A 22,554-nucleotide genomic window follows, 5' to 3' on the forward strand; every position below is an offset into this window, starting at 1 on the left:
AATTTTGGATGAACTCCTGTATCGTCCATCAGAATTATGCTGGCTGAATTGTTAATGCTCAGTTCCCATACGTACTTACAATTCCACAATCGTGCAGTTGTTCCACAATCATGCAGTTGCTTTGGCCAAGAAATGAAACGTAGTTCGTGCAGCTTACACACCATGTGTCGGTGCAGCAATCCGCAGATGGGCAATAAAAAAAATCAATGGCCGAATTCTTGCATAATCGCCTGGGGCATCACACTCTTGTTTCTTTTACGCAGACTCAAATGTTAAGTTTCACAACGCTTGAAAAGGTGGCAGTTTTCTGTCAGCTGACACTTCAAGATAACTGTTGCTGTACAATGAAGTGCCCACAGTTCTGTGTAGTAGGAGCTCTCTTGAAATCTATTCTTGCTGTATTTAGGCCTGTTTCGGAACTCAGCTTGCAAGTTGAACTGTTGTCGACTTAATTTGCAGGTGCTTCTCCACGTCAATGGTCCGGCCTGGAGTGAAGGCAGGCACTATTCGAGCCTGGGAACAGCGGTGGGTGCGGTTTTGTCCCTGTGGAGGCCAGTGGAGGCTTGTTGCATAGCCAAGGGCCATTCATCTATTGTACATACATTCACTCACTGTAAATGAAAATGCATCCTACTGTATATATATTCTGCTTGTTTCCTGTTGAATTTGATTTACTGGGCTTAGCCGGCAATCATAGATGTCAATCATTGTACAGGGTTGCCCACATTTAAGGTGAATACCTCGTTAGTATCGAAGCCTGTAGAACTGAAACTTTTGTTCTATTTCATGAAAGAAGTGTGCATTATATGACATTAGGGAGTTTTCGAGTAGGCGCTTCAAAGTTTCGTGTCCCAAAGAAAATAGTGTCGAGGCCACTGCGCATGCACGAAACCCAAACCATGTTTGGGTTTTGCATTAGGCACGCTATTTCTCGAATTCAGCGGGAGCCCCAAAGCATGCCCCGACAGTTTTGCGTCAGACAAACGTGATGGCACCTACTAAAGTGATCGCTGTCGGCCAGTATGGAGGGACGCAGAAGTGGGTGAGTGTCCAAAGCGCCGCAGACCCTATACGAAAAATCTTCACTCCTGCTTGACCCAAAGGGTGCATTCTCAAAAGCCTGTGGGGCCCCCAACTTTTGGGGCCCATATCTGAAAACTTCCTATTTAATCACAGTGTCGATTAAAAAAAGAAAAATGCCAAAGTTTGCACTAAGCCACAGAAGGCTTAACCAGCAAAATTGGATGATTCTGAAGACCGATTTTGTTGCTTCTAGGTTGTTTCCAAGCCTTAGCTAGGTGCTGCAGGTTGTTTCTCGGTTGCTTCTAGGTTGTGGGGATAGGTTTGCTGAAGCATCTTACCCTATGAATCGACCGACGAAGAACGCGACGCTCTCCACTGCTGATGCACACGAAGGCGCTACGACTGGGTTCGTCGATTTCCCGACATGACACAGAGAAGGCATACGAGGTGGGTCGTCAACAAACTTGGGTTTATATTAACAAAAGATATGGCGCAATGCGACAATCACAGACTTGCGGACTGCCAGAGAAACTCTGCAAGATCGACTGTGAGTGTTCTTGCCGGCAGGTGCAACAGCTATTACACTAAGGGCATTAGTCGAGAGCACGTATACGAAGCTGCCTGCTAAAGCAGCGCGTCTATGTCTCGTGCAGGCCTGTGATTACAGCTGAACCCCTTTATAAGAGGCATGCTCTGGGCAGCAGTTCTTGTCTTTTACATGAGATGTCTCTTATAAGCTGGGTACCAGGTATGCATTTTCCTATTAACCTGTAGTTTACTGTAGGCACACTGGTGCCTGATACCCATTTGTCTTTCATATCAGCGTCTCTTATAAAGGGGATCTCCCAAAGTTTCGAGCATGCCAGCCACAAGCAAGCGAACAGGAACGAGGCTGTTATGGGGGACAGCCAATGAGGACCTGTGGAGCACCGTGATGTGTGGTAGCGCGACTTCAGAGGGAGGCATTGTCCAGGCATTTTCAGACACGTATCTCCGTGGAGGGAAAATCAATGCACGGCTTGCTATATGGAAAGGCCTTGCAACGAAACCACGGCAACCATGTTCCCGGCGCTTGACTCGCACAGGGCGAGCACTCGCGCTAGCTGGGAAACAAGGTGCCAAAGGGAAGGGAACATTCATTTACTGCAAGGTCCTTTGCTAGGTTTTAGCGAGGTTATACTAGGTTTCTTTCCCATTTATTCTCACTGCAGAGAGGTTTGAGTGACACGCCAGTCACAGACACAACACGGGTATCCAAACTCTAAAGACAGAAACTTGCGCAGAATCCAAGCATTAGCACCTCTCATAGATCTACGAACATGTTTTTGTCGGCGTAGGCGTTCCATTGCCTTGGGTTCTTCTCACAGCCACCGTTGCCTTTCCCATTACTAGTACATCCTCGCACGTACTTGGGCGTTTTTGGCTTGCCGCCATCACTTTGGAGCCATTTCTTGGGCTAAATGTTGGCTTCAATTTTAGTGAATTCTCGAGCAGATGCTCCCCAACAGCGAAAGGTAATAGATTTTAAGGCAGGGGCAGCAGAAGGGCTAATAAGAATAGATAATGCGCACCCGTGTTTTTAATAAAATGTTGTATTGAATACACTTGCATACACCGTTTGTATGCACCCTTGCCGAGCGAATAGAAGCAGTCAGTCAAAGTTAAACAGCAGAAAGAGAGGGGGGCAGCACTTGCTCATGATTTTACGGTGCTAAGTTCTATGGCACATACCAATTTACGATAGATTTCTGGTAGGCCATACAATGGCACACATTCATTATGATAGGTTTTTATGATCAATTCACAAGAAACGATTTGGTAAACAGATTGCAAGTTACGCAGTACGCCATAAATCAATTTTTGTGAAGCAGTGAAGCATTCCCGATGTCATTGGTATTTGTCATTCTGCGGAGAAATGAGGTACTCGCTAAACCCCTGTCAGTGACTATGTGAACTTGGTTGATGCTAAAATAATTGCTTAAACCTAAAGGCTACTTACTAATAGTGTGCGCACATATTTGGGACGGCTTGCTTATAGGGCAAGCATAGGTAATAAATAGTGCTGTGCACCGCCCCAGTGTGTTGTGTTGCTAAAGTTGTAGTCATGAGTTTGATTCATGGCCCACACTATCTCAAAGGCCGCATTTTTTGAAGTGGTGTTATTTGCAGTAACACCTGTGTACTTGGATGTAGGCAACTACGATGTTCCTCATGATCATAGGGCAGGTTAGGCATGTAAAACTTCACCAATCATCATTCGTGCACCGTCTCCATCCACTACTGTTGGTATATTTTATAACGTGGCTTTTCTGTGGTCTAGTTAATCACAACGTGTCACTTCTGCAAACAGTGCAATTATGTGCAGTTTACTTGTGCTATGAGTTGAAAATTTTGAGTTGGCTTTCCTGCCATAAATAGACAAGCCCAAGCATGTGCAACTGGGACCTCCTTTTCGTTTGAAGAACAACGGAGGCCGCCACTAGTTGGGCGAGTGTACAGTGCAGGGAAGCTCACTTGGGAATTCTCAGCTTCAAAGATTCACTTGATAGGTATGCATCACACAGTAAAAAGGTGTCATTAGGACAACTAGGAATCCAGAGTACATCAAGTGAAAGTCTGATCTCATGTATATGTATCTAATTTTATAGGGGCTCGTACATTTTGCACAATCTACGAATAAGCGAATACAGCGTAACTAGATTGCACTGATCTCGTCACACTTGAATGGGAACTCTTCGGGCTGCTGGTTGGTGGCCTGCATGTCGAGGTAGTCTTCCCAGTACTTGCACGACTGGTCCTTGAATTCTTCCTTGGAATCTATGGCAAGCTCGTTCTGGGTGCCGTTCTGGCTGCTCCGGCCGCGGTTGCTTAGGAATATGTAGTGAGGGTTGTCCCGCGTGTACTGTGGCCATGGACGGCCACTCTTCAGTGTTGGCAAGTCTCTGCGCATGCAGATTGTACCGATCTGGTGAACAATTTATGAAATTGTCATTATCCGGTGGTAAAATTGTCACATGTGTGTGGCAGTATTGGCGGTACATTTTATGAGATTGGTCCCGCTTACGACACAGAGTTCTGGAGCCACGGTCAGATTGCTAGTGAATCACGAATAATGAAAATTTGAGACCTTTACTCTGCTTGTATGCAAAATAAGTACTATATTTACGTATTCATCAAGAAAATAAAAATGCATTGATGTCCTATGCATTTGTATATTCTTTTCTGGACATGTTCTACAATTCAAGATTTCTTTCATTTGAATGTTTTTTCTGGTCCCGTGAAATCCTAACTAACAAGCTTTTACTGTATTAACATTGCCTGTTCTATTTCTTAGGTTGGGCTGCGTTCCACTCATCTGTACGCCTTTCTTGTCCATTTAATATATTAGTGCTTAAAGGCAAGTGGGCAAGTGGGCTAAGCAACCAGCTAGCTCTTTCCTCACATTTTTGTATCAGGATATTTGCAGATTAAGCTGTAGTAGTATGTGCAAGTATTTGAAAGCCCTTATATGAATATAATATGGTCTCGGCTCTGCGTTCACGTTAAATGTTAGAGTTTACATTTTGAAAGTATTCCTTCTGTTAGAATAACAACATTTAAGAGTCAAGGGGCAGAGAGAGAATCCATCAGTTTAAAGCACCACTACGTAACCAGGTACACTAGAGTTGTCAATGCTGTAAAAGTGGTACATTCTATAAAGCGTAATACATTTGCAAAAGTTCTCTTCATGTAAAGACGCCTTTAGGGTGTGCTGATTGACTACAAAAATTTCTAAGATACATTCAGAAGGAACCTTGGTGCCAGGACCTTTCCATTAAATTAGGAAAGTTAACTGGGTCGTACTAATTATGATCGGTATATTTTATTTATGTGTTGTGCTAGTAAATTCAAATTTTTTTGCGACTTAGCAATGTATATGTTTGGGCCAGCTTGTAATAATGATTTTTTCTTTATAGCAACATACTTCTGAAACAACGAACAAAAGAAATGCGACATATTCTTTTTGTCCTTGTTTCAGAAGGTTTTTGTTGATATTATTCTAAACATTGTGATGCTATATATAAACATTATAGAATTTCTATCTCTCACAAGAAGCTGGAGGTTTCAAAAGGTTCTAAAGTGCACGACAAAATGTAGGTACAAAGATATGAAAATCAGCTTAATATCGCTCACTCTTCTCTCAACAAATGATACCCTATACCCAAAGTCTATGACTGTTGGCTGATTTGAGTATTTTGAGCAGCATGGTTTTTGTGGGTGCTGTGGCATGGCACCTCGTGCCCGGGCCTCTAAAGAAAAAAAAAAAGAAGCTCAAGGTCATGACAGGCGCAGACAGGTGGAGGCATCTCCTTGCCCCTCTGTCATCCTCCTCCCTGCGGAGCTTTGTGCGTGTGCTGCTATGAAAGGAGAAAGGAAGCGCTTGAAGCGGGCGCCAAATCCTCGCCACATTGCTAATACTTGACAGAATCTAAAAACTTTTGTGGCGTGTCATTTGCGAAGCATCATGCGCGAATAGTCTCATATAACTCAGAAAAGTTTGGCACAACCACTTATGGATTTATGTTATACGCTAACTTGTTCAAGAGATTGTTTTATGTACTTGTAATTTTGTAAACCATGCTAAACAATCTCAGTGCACTTTTACAACCATAGCTCTGCGATTTCACAATCGGATAGCTAATAGTGTTTATATGAAAATAATCATTTCATCATGTCACATAGCTATTTGAAGCCAGTATAACTCTGCTTGCCTATCATTTCCATGTTGTCTGAACTATTGTAAAAGGTCCGTTATGCAAATATTGGCTTGAACAGCCCAAATTGCCGTTAAGTTGAACCTCGTTGTAACGATTAACAATGTAGCAAAAAATGGGTTATATAACAAATGAAATACAAACATTGGTTAATCATGCTTTTCTTTCTTCAATAGAAATGTAGTTTGCGTGTGGCTTATAACTCATAAAGTAGCATAAAAAATTGTATGACAGGCCAACTACTGTGAAACCTAAAAATGTACGCAGCATTGGCACCCAGTGGTTTCCATTTGCAGAGTTCCCACTGCTCTGCCTACCAAAGCGTCGATCATGCGAATGTTTGTGATAAGCATGTGAAGTCCCCCCCCCCCACTAGTAGAATATTGTTAAGGTGGTTCACTAGCTCGATGTGCGACAAGTGCATTACTTTTTGTTGTGCTCTACTGGATTCCTGCTTCTTACAGCAGTTGAGATATGCGTCGTGTGCGGCGAGTTTTGTCAGGTTGTTTCCCCTATTTAGCGACGCAGCACTGGCGAGGTGTGAAGGGGAGGAGCATTCGCTCGCTTGGCTAGGCGGTGGCGCCCTCTCTAGTGTGGCCCTAGAGTATGCCGCAGAGTAAAGTAACATCGCTTGAAACTTGTAGTAAAAAAGAAACTATTTTTACAAATGTCTAAACATGTAACGTTTCATTGAGTAGCTTAATGATAGTTTCGACTAAGTTGATAAAGTGAATCAAATTTCTTTTGAAAACAATTATTGCTTCCGAAACGTATTCAGTGATATTTAGTTTGACAACTTATTTGTTATTTGTGTTAATTATAATATTTAGACTTTATTCATTCAATTTAACCCAGTTTTGAGTATTGCTGGCATTGTTATGGCCTGTATAGAGTGCATTACTGTGATCATGCCATACGAGATGCATAGACGGATGACAAGCCAGTCCGTTAGAGTGCTCAGCGCTTTATAAATTCAAGACAACACACAACAACATATTTTTTCAAATGCGAAGGATTTCTTCGTGTACTTCGGCGACTTTGAGCGTATCTATTCATCTAGCCGCCTACGACTTTTAGCTCTCCTGGCTGTTTCGATAGTGGTATTGATACCAAAATTGGTATCGAATAACATGATGGTATGACAAGCATAACTGACTAGTCATAACATGAAAATCGCGATGCATATGTCATGAATGTCATGATTTACACTTGATGGTCTTGCTGCTCTTGTGGTAGTTTCGTTCACATGACGTAGTATTGCAAACCTGGTATGGTATGACATACCATTTTGAGCCTTTCGTTCTTGTATCAATGTCCAGAGGGATGGCTTTCCCAGCACCAAGGTCATACCGGGGGTCAACTTGTTTGACGCGACGATGGAAAGATCAAACGGGTCGGTGGCGTCGAGCCCCCAGCTCCAGAGATTAAACTATATGAGATGCCAACAAGCACAAGGCGCTGGGTTTTCAAGGTCTCGTTCCTGTGGTTTGGGGACAACTGTGAACGCAAAAGTTTCTATGGTTCTTTGCAGCATAAAGCTTGAGCTCGGTGTACAGGCACCACGCATAAGTTAAGAACCGCCACAGTCTCTCCCATATGCTGCCAAAACTACTGCCGTGGTTGCTTTGGCTCCCTCGGCAGAATATGTGGCGGGACGCGCTCGTATGAACGCATGAGGCGGCAAGTCACTGCATCGTCTTTCGGTTCTTCGCTTGAGGCATTTTAGTTCCCGTTTTCTTTCAGAGACGGCAAATTGTTGGCAGTTATGAGAGAACCGTACTGTTACCTCGTCTTTTTTTTCTCGCCAGACATAGGGTTCACTCAGGCGAACGCGGTCACACCAAATTCTTGGCGAAAACAACGGCGGCAACGGGCCCGTTGAGCGATACTGCACGCTTGCGGCGTGGGCGGCATCGCGCATTAAACGATCCAAGCTTATCATCCTCTGGCTGACGTCTGACGCGTGCTCACGCGGTATCAGTCGGCTGCAGCTTCAAACAAATGACAGCAATGATATATTGTCACGGCTGCTGCAGCCCCATACATTGACATAATAGGGAGGGGGGGGGGGACTGCGACGAACCTTCGCCTCCCCTCTGAAGCAGATCCCTGCGCACGCCGATGATCTTACTCATGAGCAATACGTGTATCTATAATGTTAAAATAGTCGGGAATTAACCACTTGTTCGTTTCGTGCTCCCACACTCCAACGGGCCCAACGAACTGCAGGTGACAGAACCGGCTGCCTCAGCGTGCACCGCCCGCAACGTACTGCATGGTGAAACTTAAGAGGCAGGCCTTAATGTAGAAATCATGACATGCATGTCATGTAAGTCATGACTACATGCCATGCTCATGGTGCGCTCATTGTTGTTTCGCTAACTTCATCTATACCAAATTTGGTATTACAGGACATGAATGGATGACGAAGTTATGTGACTGGTGCAAACATGATAATAATGATGTGTGTGTCATGTAAAATGTGACTACATGCTACGCTCATAGCGTGCTTGCGGCTGTTTCGCTAGCTCCACATTTACCAAATTCGCTATCACGTGACGTGAATAGACGACGAATGTAAATGACTTCCAACCATAATAATCATGACATGGAAGTCATGTACGGCATAATTTACGTCTGCGTTGTTATGTTGTGTTGATTTTAATGTGACATATTAACTTTCCTCATTCGTGCTTCACCTATCATCGATTTCCACTTTACGTGGGATCTGGAAATTTTTTTCAAAATGAGGTATTGAAGTTGTAATTGTCTCAGACAACAGTTTGGTGCACAGTCTCGATTGTGTTGAAGGCAGTTAATTTGTTGTTTCGACTGCTAAGCGCAACTTGTTCTCTGCAGCCCTGGGACAAGGCATTCTGTATGTGTGCCTGTGCGAGCCAGATTGCCGATATACTGTCACAACGAATATTCGATGTAACTTATGGTCCATATTCTACTTCTTTATAACCAGTTTGTGCTGCACCTAGTGGTGTGTGGTAAAACACACCAGTACTGAAACCTTATGTAATATACAGGCTGAACTCAAGAGCACTCTCACCCGGACTTTGCGAATTCGCCCCACTGCTTCATTATCGTGTGCGAGAAGGTGATTTCTGATGGGTACAGCTGAGCACCAAACACGGCAATCACATCGTCCAGCTGGGTGGCATCCTTGTTGAGCGGTTTCAGCTTCTTCATTGCCTCCGGCTGGTAATCGTACACAAAGTAGTTGACCCGATTTCCGGCGTCCGAGAAAATGTTTGCGAACCTTTTCATTGGACACACGTACAAGAGGTCGCCCAGTACTTCTGAGGCCAAATCGATGAAGTTTGGCTGCTGCTGCACTTTCTCCGGGTTCGCCAGGTAGCACCTGGACGCATGTAGTAATGCGATATGAATTTCAAAATCATTGCGGAACTACAATCACTGCACAGACCATAGCATCATTTCAAAGTTCCTTATCATCCTCTTTAGATTTACAGCACACTTCAGTTCTCTTGCCTCAACCAGATTGACAAAGTAGCCTATCTGTTGCACGAAGTCACGAAACCCAAAAAAAGTGTGGGCAGGTTGCATTAGTAGCATAAAACTGGACCTAGATTATTAGCAAGGTGTTAATGAACATGGCTTTAATCAACATAAATTTAATAAGCCCAATAATTTAGAGTGACATTTTAATTAGTACAGATTTTAATCATAATGACTAATAGGCATAGTCTTAGCAAGGACATCTTTCTGTTCTGTTTCTTCTGTTTATTTGTTCTGTGCTTTCGTTTTTTCTTTTGAAAAACACGGACATTGAAGAAACGCCTGCGTTGCACATTGATCGAGTCAATCTCGATGGTGTGCTGGCCACGGGCTTTATTACACACAAAATGACTAGGCGATATCAGAAAATTCATAAGTATGACCATGCTCATTTCTCGAACGTGTGTTCCACAAGCGCGAACTGTTTATAGTCAATCTTGAGATTATTTAAAGCATGAAAAGAGCATGTGCCGGCTGAGTTATTGTGTTCCTTGCACTAGACGCAGTATTCCATCTGCTTGTAGTTTTTTTTTTCTTTTTAAATCGGTTGGGTAGACTTAACATTGGGTTACAGTGATATACTAAGTTTTTAGATTGCCTATATGTCAGTCATTAGTAATAAATAAATTAATGTATTTGTATGAAGACAGACATTTTCGAACAAGGTTTTGATGTGCACCTGTACACATACACATACAAAATGTAAAATTTGTGAGCGATTATAGTGCTAAAGTGTAGAGCAACTAATTGATGTATTTCTCTTCACATTGCCATTGACGTGAAATTGGTGTTAGGTTAGTAGGATAGAAGAATCATTAAAGCTGCTTGCGCACGTACTTGATGATCTTCTCCAGATATGGGATGTGGTAGGGTTCAAGGTATTTGAGTAGCCTGTCGATGATCTCTTCCCTGTTGGTGCTGTGCAGCTCGTAGTAGGTCAAGTTACGGAACTCGTGCGCCACAAGCATTCCACCTTCGTTCCGCACGTTGCCGACAAGCACCTGACAATGTAGACATGCATTTACGGAACAACGTTACCAGAAAATTTGGGAAATAAGGCGTGTTTTACAGGTTCTTTTTAGCTATGGTGCTGGCAAAGAGTTGTGAGAATCTCATGGAGTCATGGTGTGTCAGCTAATAATGATCTGTAGTAAAATAGTGCCACCTGTAGTTGGCCATAAGACTCTACAGTAATTAACAGTACGTATAGACGCGCGAGTCAATACAAGTAGTCATGATCTTAGCCGTGCATTACGGGTAAGGACAAAACTAGGCAATTTCAACTTTGTCGCAAAAACGCAAAAGTGCTTTTGGTTGCATTGCGGAAGAAATAGACTTCGTTCTAACAAAACAAAGTGCCATTTTTATCTCTTTACTTAGTCCTGGGCTGTCAGATATTACTTTGTTTAAAGATATACGTTAACTCTCCTTTAGAGGTCATTGTACTCTCTTCGTAGCGCTACTCTCCAGAAGTAGTCGATACTTTTTCTTCTTGTAGACTGGGTCATCGCATCACACAGCCAGCCTTGGCCAGTCGCGCTTCGCGAAACCGCTTTTTTAGCCTTTACCATCGCAGTAGTGGCACAATAGACATAGGCGTGTGCAGGACTCGAGGTTTTATTGTAGGTCCCTCTCCCCATGGTTCATCGGGTACAAAAAAACAACGTGCTTCATGGATAAAAAAAAATCTCAGCATATCCACAGACTGAATGATGAGCGGGCGAAGCTCCGGGAAACTGTGAATCCTCAGTGAATTTTGCCCAGTAGATCATCAAAACGTGACAAACGCTGTATATATACAAAATATAACTGTGTTCGTAAATAGTAGCGAGATATTGCTTCCGTTACCCCTTAATTATAACTGCTTTATGGTCGGTAAAGTGAAGGGAGAGTTCTCCGCTCCTCCGCTTTGTCTTCATCGCTTATACTCGAAGCGTGCCGACTGCCGAGCGAAAGGGGAAGTGCCCCAAGAGCGAACGCAGTTTATAGTTGTGGCCCCTAGCAGTCTCTTATCACATTAGCACTCATTGGAGTGAGCGCATTCACCTAATGAGAGCGAGCTCATGTGCACCTCAAACGTTATTCGATTAAATTCAATGTGCTCAATTCTCAATGAGACTTCAATTAAAATCCAATCAGCTGTGAGTGCAGATGCGCCATCTAGTGGTCTCCTATCACCCTAAAGCACGCGTCTCCTACGCATCCAATGCATCAGAGTGGCGCGAGTGCCGCAGCGCCATCTGGCGAGCACTCTGGGTACTGGGGGCGGCTACGATGGACAAACTTCAAGGAGATTTGCCCCTAAAACAACTGAAAATGAAACCATTACATGCTTCTCACCATGACATGCCTTTGGTCCCAACCAAGGAGCATAAAAAAAATGCTGGAGTGGAAATCATCACCTAGGAGTGAAGCCGTGCCTCTGGCAATATGGCGGCTGCGGCGGCCATCTTACTAAGGGCATGATAAAGTATCACCGTGCAGCGATTAAGAACAGAGCGTTTCCCTCGCACGCCCAACGAGTGTAATGTGGAAACTTTTTCGGGTAACATAGTGTTCCTAGTGCGTCTTAGTGTTACCAATTTTCCTTAGAGAGCCTCTAATTGGTGGAAAAGTTTTTGGGAAATTCAGTCACCCATACTCGTTTCTGTGCGTTATTTCGTTGGGAACAACTATATTTTGATATACAACTAAAATAGAATTTACACTGACATATTAAAGCCACTTGATCTCAAAGTGGGCACTATAAAAAAAAGAACATGTTCCCGACATCTTGGCAGTGGCAGAAGCTGGCTTCACATCTGCTGGCAAGGCATTGCGGGAGCTTCCACTCCAGCAATGTTTTTTTAATCCTCCTTGGTACCAACACGTGATTTCTAAGAGTGAGGGTAGTTGTTTGGTTCGCGGTAGGCAGTGCCGGCAGCCGCAGCTTTGCTAGCGAAGTGCAAGCGCCGAAGCATGGGGTTACTTTTTGGCCTTTATCTCTTTCCCCGTGTGTGGTTATCGGAAAACAGAGCTATTTGTGGACTGGACAAGGTACAAAAAAAAGTGCCGCCATATCCACGAAGTGAATGATGATGAGTGGGCGAAGTTCTGGAGGAAAACCTGGTAAACCATGAATCTTCTGTACATTTTGCCTACTCGATTTTATTACAATGCTCCCCCTAGCGTACGTCGCCGCACTAAATCGAACGATTGCCTTCCACCAATGACACGTGCCATATGTGACATCTTTCCTATTCTATAACATCTCGCATCTTTCATCATCAACTACAAGTACCGCCGTCTAGTTTATAACATCTTGCATCTTTTCATCATCAGCTACAAGTCCCGCTATCTAGTGAGCACTGAAAGAACTAAACGAGAGGTGGCTAAATGCAGGAGACGGTGCCGCCATCTAGTGAACACTGCAAGAACTAAACGAGAGGAGGCGACATACAGGAGACGGTACCGCCATCTAGTGGACACTGCAAGAACTAAACGAGAGGTGGCTACATACAGGGGACGCACAGCCCACGCCTTAAGGAGCTTCGCCCCTAATAAAAGGAGCAGGCGCGCAAAGGTAGTGCGAACTGGTACAGCATGACTGATATCGCACCTGCGCACTGTGTCCCGTCGACTGCGATAGCATGCTCTCGTACGGCAGTGGCATGAACGAGTCGTGCGTTATCGGATAGTGATCTTTGGTGAGCGCTGGACGGAGACGCTCCGTAGGCGTCATGTGCACGCAAGTTACCGCGGAGGCCAGGTCCACGAGGCTCGAGTCGTCCGCGGTGTTGAGACAGTGGGCCCGCTGCGCCACTTCCTCGATTGGGTCGTTGCTCGAACGGGCCGGGAAAGGCATCAGCGGGGAACCGCTGCAAGGGAAGCGCAGAACGAGTGGCCGATCTGCAAGCGGGCTTGTCATTACTGCTTCACATAATGCTCAAGGCTGAAGGAAGAGAACTTGCAGCACAAATCGAGAGTGGGGTGGGGAATTGAGTCAGTTACGCACTGCTGGTGCGATGGCAAATAGCCGAGCTGGTGGCCTTGTCCTCCTCGTCAGCCTCACTTCTCTTTGCCGCCCTCTTGCTGGATCTGTACATGGTTATGCTGTGCTTTACCCTCTTCCATTCCTTCCTCACCGCACATAGCTCATCACCCACAATTTGCTTTCCCACCCCTCGCTATAATATACTCCAAGTAGTTAAGCTCCCCCTTACCCTCACTTTCACGCCTCTTAATCGACTATATTACACATGGATGTGCTATGCTTCGCCCTCTACCCCTCCTTTCGATCCCTGTCACCGTCACTTCCCCTTTCCACCTTTTTACTAAACTATACGCATGCATCCACTTCGGCTGCTAGTTTTTAAGAGTCGTCTGCTACGGACTCAACTAAAACTCGCGCAGCTACAGCATTGCATCAAGCCTCTTTTCGCCACAGGAAGCGCCAACCAATGTATACCTGTGCAGTAAGGCGCGTCTAGTGAAGCCTCGCGTCATGGGCGACAGCAGGTGGTAGCCGGCGGCCACTGCGCCTCCCCCGACGCCCATGAGGACGATGTTGTGCGGGTTGCCGCCGAAGCTGAAGATGTTGTCTCGCACCCAGCGAAGCATTATGGCCTGTTCGAAAAAGTTCCAAGTGGAACAACGAGAAAATCACTTAACCTTTTTATTGCTTTTAATTAAGGGTATGCCTCTTGAGCAACCAGGCATGGTAGATTAAAAGAAACTTAAGGGGCCCCGCCGCGGTGGTCTAGTGGCTAAGGTACTCGGCTGCTGACCCGCAGGTCGCGGAATCAAATCCTGCTGCGGCGGCTGCATTTTAGATGGAGGTGAAAATGCTGTAGGCCCGTGTGCTCAGATTTGGGTGCACGTTAAAGAACCCCAGGTGGTCGAAATTTCCGGAGTCCTCCACTACGGCGTCTCTGATAATCGTATGGTGGTTTTGGGACGTTAAACCCCACATATCAACATATCAATAAGAAATTTAAGTGTCGCGAGGACGCGGGTTGAATTCCCGACCACGGCTGCTGCATTTTGTTGGGGCCGAAATGCATGAACATTCTCTACTGAGATGTAGGTGCGTATTAAGTAGTGAGATCCCCGACTATACGTGGATCTCACTAGCCCTCCACTACGGCTTGCCTCATGATCTTATTTATGGCTTTGGCAGGTAAAAAAACTTATGCTATATACTTATGATCGAAGTTATATATGTATAATCAAAGATATATATATATATATATATATATATATATATATATATATATATATATATATATATATATATATATATATATATATATATATATAAAGAGAGAGAGAGAGAGATGGGTCATTCCATATATCAAGTGTACGTTCTTGGTTAATTTTCGACCATCTCTGATCATGCTGAAAAAAAAACGTGCATGTATATGTGAATGTAAGAACTAGTTATTAAGGCGTTATCTCTCTCAAACAAAGCTTTGTGTTGCCTAAAGGGCGCTTCATGCTTAGAGTGCCCAAGTGGAACTGCGTCACGCCAAATAATTTGTCTACTATTATTGGTTTGAGTAATTAATGTGAAACACTTTTATCATTAATCTCAAGGCGCTACTCTTTGATGGCTATGATAGTTTATTTATTTGTGTTTTAATTTTTTTTCTTTTTCGCCTTGTCGAAAAATTGCAATATGCTGCATGTTGAGTGTTTTTTTATAAGCTCAGATTTTTTTTGACAGCATTATATTTACATCTTATGCTTCATGTGTTTCTATATTAAAATAATAAAATGCTTCGAGAGCAAATGAAGCAAAATTATTGCCAAAATGTGGGAAAGTTGGGGAAAACTGCATTTTGACTCATATTCTGGCTTAATTTTTGCAATGTGGCAGTCTTGGTAAAAATACGGCTTTTCTATTGTTGCATATTATAGTTTGTCAGTAAAATAAACAGAAAGTTTCAAGAGTATACTTTTTTATTTTAAAGGAGAAAAAAAATCTTATTGAACAACCACAAGGTAGTAGAAAGCCTGCCTTTGCTTCACCTTCACGGCAAAGCACGTGGAGCTTTTTTTTTGTCGAAAAAAACAAAAAAAAAGCCCTATGGAGTGGCGTTCGTGTGCACGGGCAAAGAAGCGCTGACGTTCCAAACTTGCAGGCTCGGCCTGTATGGCGGGAAAGAAAACGCTAATTTGTGATGCGCCCTCTCCCATCCTCTTAAACCTCACAGCAGTCCCCTCATGGTTTGCCCTCCCCCTCCTTTTCTTCGCCTCCCTCTCACCTATCTGTAATTGTTGAGTCATCGTAGAGCTGTGGCCACTTTTCGCGTGACGGGGCATCGTAATCGCCGTGATCAACGTCGTTAGCATTAATAACATTTCCGAGATAGGCAGCACTTCGGCGCTGTCGCAACAGTGGCCTTGCCAGAGCCGTAAGCCGCCTTTAGGATGCAGGTAAGTCACCTGGTCCAGCAGGCCCATGTTGCCGGCTGCCCGCTGCTTTCCGCTGCGCATAAAGCCTAGCGCGCCGAGCCGGTAGTTGGGCACCACAACTACCACGCCCGTCTGGTTGACGAATCTGCGCGGGTCGGCGAAGAAGTACGAGTTGCCGCCGCTGGCGAAGTGCAGGTCGATGAGCGCCACCAGGACCGCGCTGTGTCCCGCTCCGGCGACGCCCCCGGGGCCTCTGAGCTGGTCGTATGCAGAACTGGCCGTGGGCGTGTAGATGTCCAGGTGGAGGCAGTCTTCGGACGTGTTGGACGCATCGATCAGGGTGGCGTTGCCGTAGTACAGGTTGTGCTGCACGCACGGGTAGCGCGGGTTGCGGCCGTCAAACGACTGCGTGCCCGCGGGCATTGGCTCTGGCCGCCGGAACCGCAGGTAGCCCATGGGAGTTTTGGCATAGGGAACGCCGTAAAACGCAGATACCTGCGCGCCAGAATGTGTGGCGAACCGCGCGTTAGCCACTCGCTTCTGGCCTCGGAGATAGCTCTGAACTTGGTGATCTGTTAGGTGATAAGGGGCTGCCATGTCGAAGACACAACTGATTTATAATTGATTTCCTCGCGATGCACTCGGCAATGGCCAGTACAGATCTTGCTTTCGATATGTCACTCGCCAAGGGTACGCGATTTTTTCCGCCTTTTCGCTACGACGTCAAACTTTTCGGGTAGTCTTTAGTTATGATGCTCGACTGCTCACACGAAGGTAGCGGGATCGAATCCCGGCCGTGGCGGTCGGATTTTGGTGGAGGCCGAATGCTCGAGGCCCGTGGGCTTATTCTTATGTGCTCGCTAAATACACCCCAGGTCAGTGGCGGATCCAGAGGCACTCCCCTCCCTTCAATGCCTCTCGTCCGCCTTCTGTCGCCGATTAAATAAATGAGTGGGACCACTGTAAACACAAATTGACAGTATTTATTTATACAGCGGTTTGGGTTTTGTGAAGATAGTCAACTATTAAAAGCAGTCGTTAACTATTGAAACTATTAGTTAACTATTAAAACCACTTAACTATATACCAGTCGGGACGACACGCGCCCTCCAATATTGTGTTTTTCTTTAAACAACACCTCCCCCCCCCCCCCAAATGAAAATGTGTGGCTGAAGCCGTCCCTGCCCCAAGAGGTCAAAGCTTCTGGAGCCCTCCGCTACGGCGTCTCTCAATGATATTGTGGTACTGAGACGTAAATCCCCAGCAATTACTGCATTACGACGACGTGATACTCTACTACGTGTGTTAGATGTACTGTTACTTTTTAACCACTTCTCTAACGAAAGGAACACAGAGTCTTGGTGCTAATGATGCACACTCGCTCGTTGGCGTGTTACCTCGAGGTTCTTGAATGTGCGTCCGTAGACGGTGCCGATGTCGAGATGCGCTTCCGGTTCCTTGTGCACCTCGACGAAGATGACGAAGAAGAAGTAGGCCGTGAACACGAGCACGTTGGTGGCCGTCACTCCGTGCCACCACCTGCGCACGCCGTATGCGCCTTATTACGGAGAACACACCGTGAGTATCAGAGAAGGCAGTTGTTCTAACTACAGCTGAATGCAGCAGAGATGTTCAGCAAAAGACCCGCAATCTAGAGAATGATCCATGAAAGGAAAACAAATAAAGCAACCACCCGTTGTAGTATGCGGTTAACAAGCAGAATCCGCAAAGAATTCTCAGAATAAATGCTTTCTATAGGTGACCAACAATCAACAACTCGGAGTGCAAGAACACTCGAGTTGGCAATTAAGCTCTGAACTGCTGCTATTTTCTTCGTTATAATTTTGCCAACTCGGGGCTTGTGAGAGCTCATTGCGAGGGCCGATCCTCAGGTTTTGATCCTCAGGTTTTGTGTATACGCATGCCTGTGCATGCGTATACACAAAACCTGAGGATCAAAGAAGTTCGTTTTGAAACTCTGTCACAATGTACATTCATATTCCATTGAGTCTAGTCCTCCGTAGCGCAAGTGGAATTGTTACGGATACAGTAAGCATAAATTGTTTCGCGTTTCACCTTTAGTAGGTGAAGGATGAACTCATATATACCACTGTTACTTACATGTACATCCTCAGTTGTGACCGTCTTCAATCCGCCAACCTTAACAGGCTCCATAGAGCCGTTAAAACAGTTCGGCGATTGTTGTTCCTAGTGGATTATTCAGCTATAATATGCCGCAATTCCGGATCTCAGCCCTACACGATCACACTCAAAAACTTACTACAGATAGGTTTATGTATATAAAGAAAACTGATGGCGGCGTACGTGTCATGCTGAGGCAGCCATACTAGGGTTATATAGGGTCACGTCGACAGACGTGCCTGCATCATTTTTAATTGAGGGCTATCTACGACAACTACACGGTACAGTAAATATTCGATGCACCGACCACGTAGAGCCAAATGTGTACGGACGGCTTGCGAGTAACAATTTGCATTGTGTATCGCATATCGTGGTATGTGGTCGTAAAGCATGAAGACGTCAAATAATGTGTGCTATATGGTCTGTAATGTGGTGCCTGCCCTGCAGCGACACCGCAACCTTGTTTATCACGATGCAGACTGATGTAGCGGCATTGAATCCGCCGTTCACATTTGGTAGGGTTTAAGTAGGTACTGGGGCAACCTATGACGTGAACAAAAGTCTTCGAGATCATGAGGCGTTTCGCGTCTTTTCCGCTAGGTCGTGGTATCGTTAAAAAGGTGGATTGAGATTGAAAGTAGCACTGACCTGTAGGTGAAGGTGGCCTTAGCCGCTTGGACTCGCTCAGCCCGACCCTTGCTGGACGTGATGAAGTGAGCTTGCATCGCAGCTTCTCAGGGTTAGGCGATGGAGAGCTGAAGTGGCTATACCGCCGACAAAAGACAACGCAAAATGTATTGAAGCGATACTAAAAAAAAAAAACGTTGGTCTTTCCGTTGTAGCAATCGGTGTAACACGAAAGTGGAACGTGTCCTCACAGAAGTATATAATTGAATGTTTGTTGTACATAGATATACGAGAGCTTGCACAATGTTTATTGGTGATTGGCAGATATAGCGCCGGTTGGTGTGACGCACCGCGTGTCTCGTCTCCTCTCTACCCCGCCCTTGATTTCCCTCAAAGCGAGTGGGGAATGCGGTGTGGCAGCCAGGCGAACGCCGGAGAACTGTATTCTATTAAAGGTGACTGCTAGGATCGAGGCATGGGTTAAAGCCGCTACCTCGCGGTGTGTTGTGGCAACACTTTTTACTTTTGGAAACGCGCCGAACGGGCGTAGCCAAAGTGTGGCACCCCCCCTCCCCCCTCTGCTATGGCATACAGAGCACAACCCGCAATCCCGGCCCACAATTCAAAGCAATGTGGTCCCCCCCCCCCAGCTCCATCAAAAACAAAAATCTTGCCTACGCTCCTGGTTGCTGTAGAGTTACCCGTGGGGCCCCGCCGCGGTGGTCTAGTGGCTAAGGTACTCGGCTGCTGACCCGCAGGTCGCGGGTTCGATTCCCGACTGCGGCGGCTGCATTTCCGATGGAGGCGGGAATGTTGTAGGCCCGTGTACTCAGATTTGGGTGCACGTTAAAGAACCCCAGGTGGTCAAAATTTCCGGAGCCCTCCACTACGGCGTCTCTCATAATCATATGGTGGTTTTGGGACGTTAAACCCCACGAATCAATCAATCAAATCAGAGTTACCCGTGGGGGCTACGCGTTACTTTACTGTATACCGCTTGTGAAGGGAGGAACCATATTTTCCTAAAAGTAACTAAAGGGGACTCTGGCGCTGCCACCTTGGAAATGATAGATAGTACACAAATTTGCCTAGTCTAGGCGGCACTTGTGGATTTGTTTGTCTATTGTTGTGTTTTGGTTTACGCACCGTCTTGAACATTGTGGCCCGATTTGAATTGATGAGCCTACAGGATTAAAGTGGTGAAGTGCAGCTGCTGAACATTTGCGATTGTCGGCTCACGACAAAGCTGCTTCAGGCCACGTGAAGGCAAACGAAGTTGAAAGAACGAAGTTTAGACACATATGTGCACAACCCATCATTCCCATGGTGCCTGAATGCCGCGCATTGCATCTCCCATAGCCACAAGCGCCAAGGTTCCCTCTAGTGTGTTTATAGGAAACTCTGGGCGGCACCACCCGCACGAACAAAAAGCACTGCGAGACGAAAGTGTGAGGCATAACATGCACATTCGTAGAGCTTGCTTCATGTGGCCAAGTAAGCAAAGCGCCTCCCAGCTATTGTTAAGGACCAAGAGGTCGTAGCTTCGACCACCGTCAAAATAGTCTTTCTCGTAATATTTTTTTCTTTGCCATCGAGTTGCGTCCATTTTGCTGACGTATTTCTGTGACGGAAATACGTCATTAATGTCTTGGTGAACGCTGTCATAAAATACTTCCGTGTTTTCCAAGGAAAAGTGGGTGCGGTACAGGATTTGCTGAAGTTTGCATCGTTATTTCATCGGTACAATAGTTTTGACTATCGGCTGAGAAGCGTAAGTGAAAAAAAAAACGATTAATATTTAAAATTTCGTTCCTACAGCATTCATGTTAGTTTCGCGTATCTTAGCACGTTCTGCACTGGACTGGATGTAAGTTTAAAATTATTTTCACCGGCGAAGCACCTTAAAGCCTCGCAATGTCCGTCCGTCTGTAATCCGTCGGCGCCGTAGTGCGCAGTCGAAGCGCAGGTGCGCCATCTGTGCGGTGCCGCGCGAAAAACAACCGCATTGATTAACTATATTAGAGTACACCGTCAGTACGTTCATCCGTAGTCCGTCCGCCCTTTATACTCGACGGTGACTTCAACGTAGACATTATGGACCTTAGGATCCAGCTTCATGGAGATGCGTGGATTCTAAATTATCGATGTAAAATAAGTATTGGTAAACATCCTCTGTGGCCGTGAATATTGGCTTCTGTATCATAGCGCTTTCTGCTAATGAAGCAATCAAATTTGGAAAGCAAAAAAAATTTCGTAACGTAATCGTGCCGTACACCGTTTCACGACCATGGTTTGAAGGTGATGCTTAGACTTTTCCACAGATGGCTATACCTTAGCGGTGCCACAAGCCTCTCTGGGCTGCGTTGAATAGGCGTGACCCCCCCAAAAATGCACTGCTGGGGCTGTGACGTCTGCCTTCGTTGTTGAGTGACTAGAAAAGGAGGGAAGAAGGCCCCTAATGTCTGTCTGCCTTTTGGGCGACACGGCGCAGTGCCTTAGCCTTCGTACTGCCGCACCACCCTGGCGGCGTTTTTTCTCTCACATGAACAGGTCTGCACGAGGGGTACAAATTATACAGAAATATCGGAATAGACAAGGGCTGCATACACATCGGACCCGCGCATTGCTCTGGGGCAAGAAATCAGTAAGCGAACCAAACACTAAATGTTATCCCTCGAACATAAGTACGCAAATTGTGAGCGTAGTTATCTTCGAGGGACAACATTTGTGAGTGTTCAACCTTGTCTATTTCGCCATTGTCTCTCACTTTCTACAGATTGCTCTACAGTTTGGTAGTCCTAATAATAATAATAATAACAACAATAATAATAATAATAATAATAATAACAATAATAATAATAATAATAATAATAATAATAATAATAATAATAATAATAATAATAATAATAATAATAATAATAATAATAATAATAATAATAATAATAATAATAATAATAATAATAATAATAATAATAATAATTCCAACTGCATACCATGCAAGTCCAAGATTAAAGCGCCACTTTAATCTTGGACGTTTTCTATCGCCTTCGGGTGGTATGAAGCTGATTCGGCATTGGTGCCCGGCCATGATGTGGTGTTCCTGGTGAGGTCTTGGCAATTTTGTTATCGGGTGGATGACTGACGAATGATATCCTTCTGCTGGTTTCTGCTATAAATTTTTCATGTCTGCTCGATAAACCTCAGTTGAAGTATGGTTCAATAAAACTTGCTGCTGGACCAGTTGTAATCTATAGAGTGTGGTGATGCGATGATATTTCATACCTACTACGTGAGTGATGGGCGTATTCATTGACTATACGGTGGAAAGATGAAGTTGTAAGTTCGATATTTGACATATATGTGAGGTTTAACGTCCCAAAACCACGATATGATTATGAGAGACGCCGTAGTGGAGGGCTCCGGAATTTTCGACCACGTGGGGTTCTTTAACGTGCACCCAAATCTGAGCGTGAGCGCACGGGCCTACACCATTTCCGCCTCCATCGGAAATTCAGCTTCGCAGCCGGGATTCGATGCCGCGACCTGCGGGTCAGCAGTCGAGTACCTTAGTCACTATAGACCACCGTGGCAGGGCGAAGTTGTAAGTTTGCGCTCGTCCGTGTCTGTGATGTCCTGTTGTTCGAACTGAGCTACCACAGTTGCCTATACCAACTCAGTCGAAAGTTGAGCGCCTGTGGTGTGTGCCGCTCATCGGTGTCCCCGTTTCATAGCACTCGTCTTTTCTGCATCAAGTGCGCACCAAATCGCCCAAGCACACGTATTAGGCTCCGCTGTTTGCCGGTCAGCGTATACAGCCGTCGCGTGGCCCAAGCTTTGGTTTTTGTTAATCTAACCTGTGCTAACCTATAGGGTTGCCCGGCCGAAGCGTGTTGCCCTTATCGTACGTTACTGCGCTATTTTGTCGAGCCTGTAGAGTGGATACTACACGGAATCACTTCAGATGATGTCTTACCCGAGCGATCGGGACGTCGCGCCAGTTGTGGTGTCCGCTGTTGCCCCCAAGTTGACGAGGAGAGTTCCGAGGCTGGTAAGAGTGCGGGCGACGCGACGAATGAACGTTCCA

At 45.4% G+C, this 22,554-nt stretch overlaps 2 protein-coding genes across 2 annotated transcripts in view; one reads left to right on the forward strand and one right to left on the reverse strand.

The window, feature by feature from the left end:
• MED16 (mediator complex subunit 16) overlaps positions 1-644 on the forward strand; it is a 38,300-nt gene extending 37,656 nt beyond the window's left edge. Inside the window, exon 22 of the mRNA XM_037422530.2 lies at positions 460-644. Coding sequence (XP_037278427.2) covers positions 460-574 — 115 coding nt within the window. The 3' untranslated portion in view covers positions 575-644. The remainder of the gene's footprint in view (positions 1-459) is intronic.
• A 3,002-nt stretch (positions 645-3,646) lies between these two features.
• On the reverse strand, positions 3,647-22,554 carry LOC119171553 (carboxylesterase 5A). Its single transcript, XM_075892067.1, has 9 exons — positions 22,444-22,554; positions 18,492-18,607; positions 17,099-17,240; positions 15,732-16,196; positions 13,753-13,910; positions 12,904-13,162; positions 10,143-10,306; positions 8,836-9,147; positions 3,647-3,965 (listed from the first exon to the last, which is right to left on the reverse strand). Exons 2-9 carry the CDS (start codon positions 18,566-18,568, stop codon positions 3,719-3,721), a joined length of 1,824 nt encoding a protein of 607 aa, XP_075748182.1. The 5' UTR covers positions 18,569-18,607; positions 22,444-22,554; the 3' UTR covers positions 3,647-3,718.

The sequence above is a fragment of the Rhipicephalus microplus genome, chromosome 4, assembly GCF_043290135.1.
Source record: "Rhipicephalus microplus isolate Deutch F79 chromosome 4, USDA_Rmic, whole genome shotgun sequence".
Lineage (NCBI taxonomy): Eukaryota > Metazoa > Arthropoda > Arachnida > Ixodida > Ixodidae > Rhipicephalus > Rhipicephalus microplus.

What these genes read in the sequence shown, in the direction of transcription:
- LOC119171553 (XM_075892067.1), bottom strand. Translation starts at nt 18,568, where the DNA reads ATGCAAGCTCACTTCATCACGTCCAGCAAGGGTCGGGCTGAGCGAGTC. An exon ending in AAGGCCACCTTCACCTACAG is followed by an intron (nt 17,241 to 18,491) that starts GTCAGTGCTACT and finishes CGGCGTGCGCAG; the next exon opens with GTGGTGGCACGGAGTGACGG. An exon ending in ACATGGGCCTGCTGGACCAG is followed by an intron (nt 13,911 to 15,731) that starts GTGACTTACCTG and finishes TTTTTCGAACAG; the next exon opens with GCCATAATGCTTCGCTGGGT.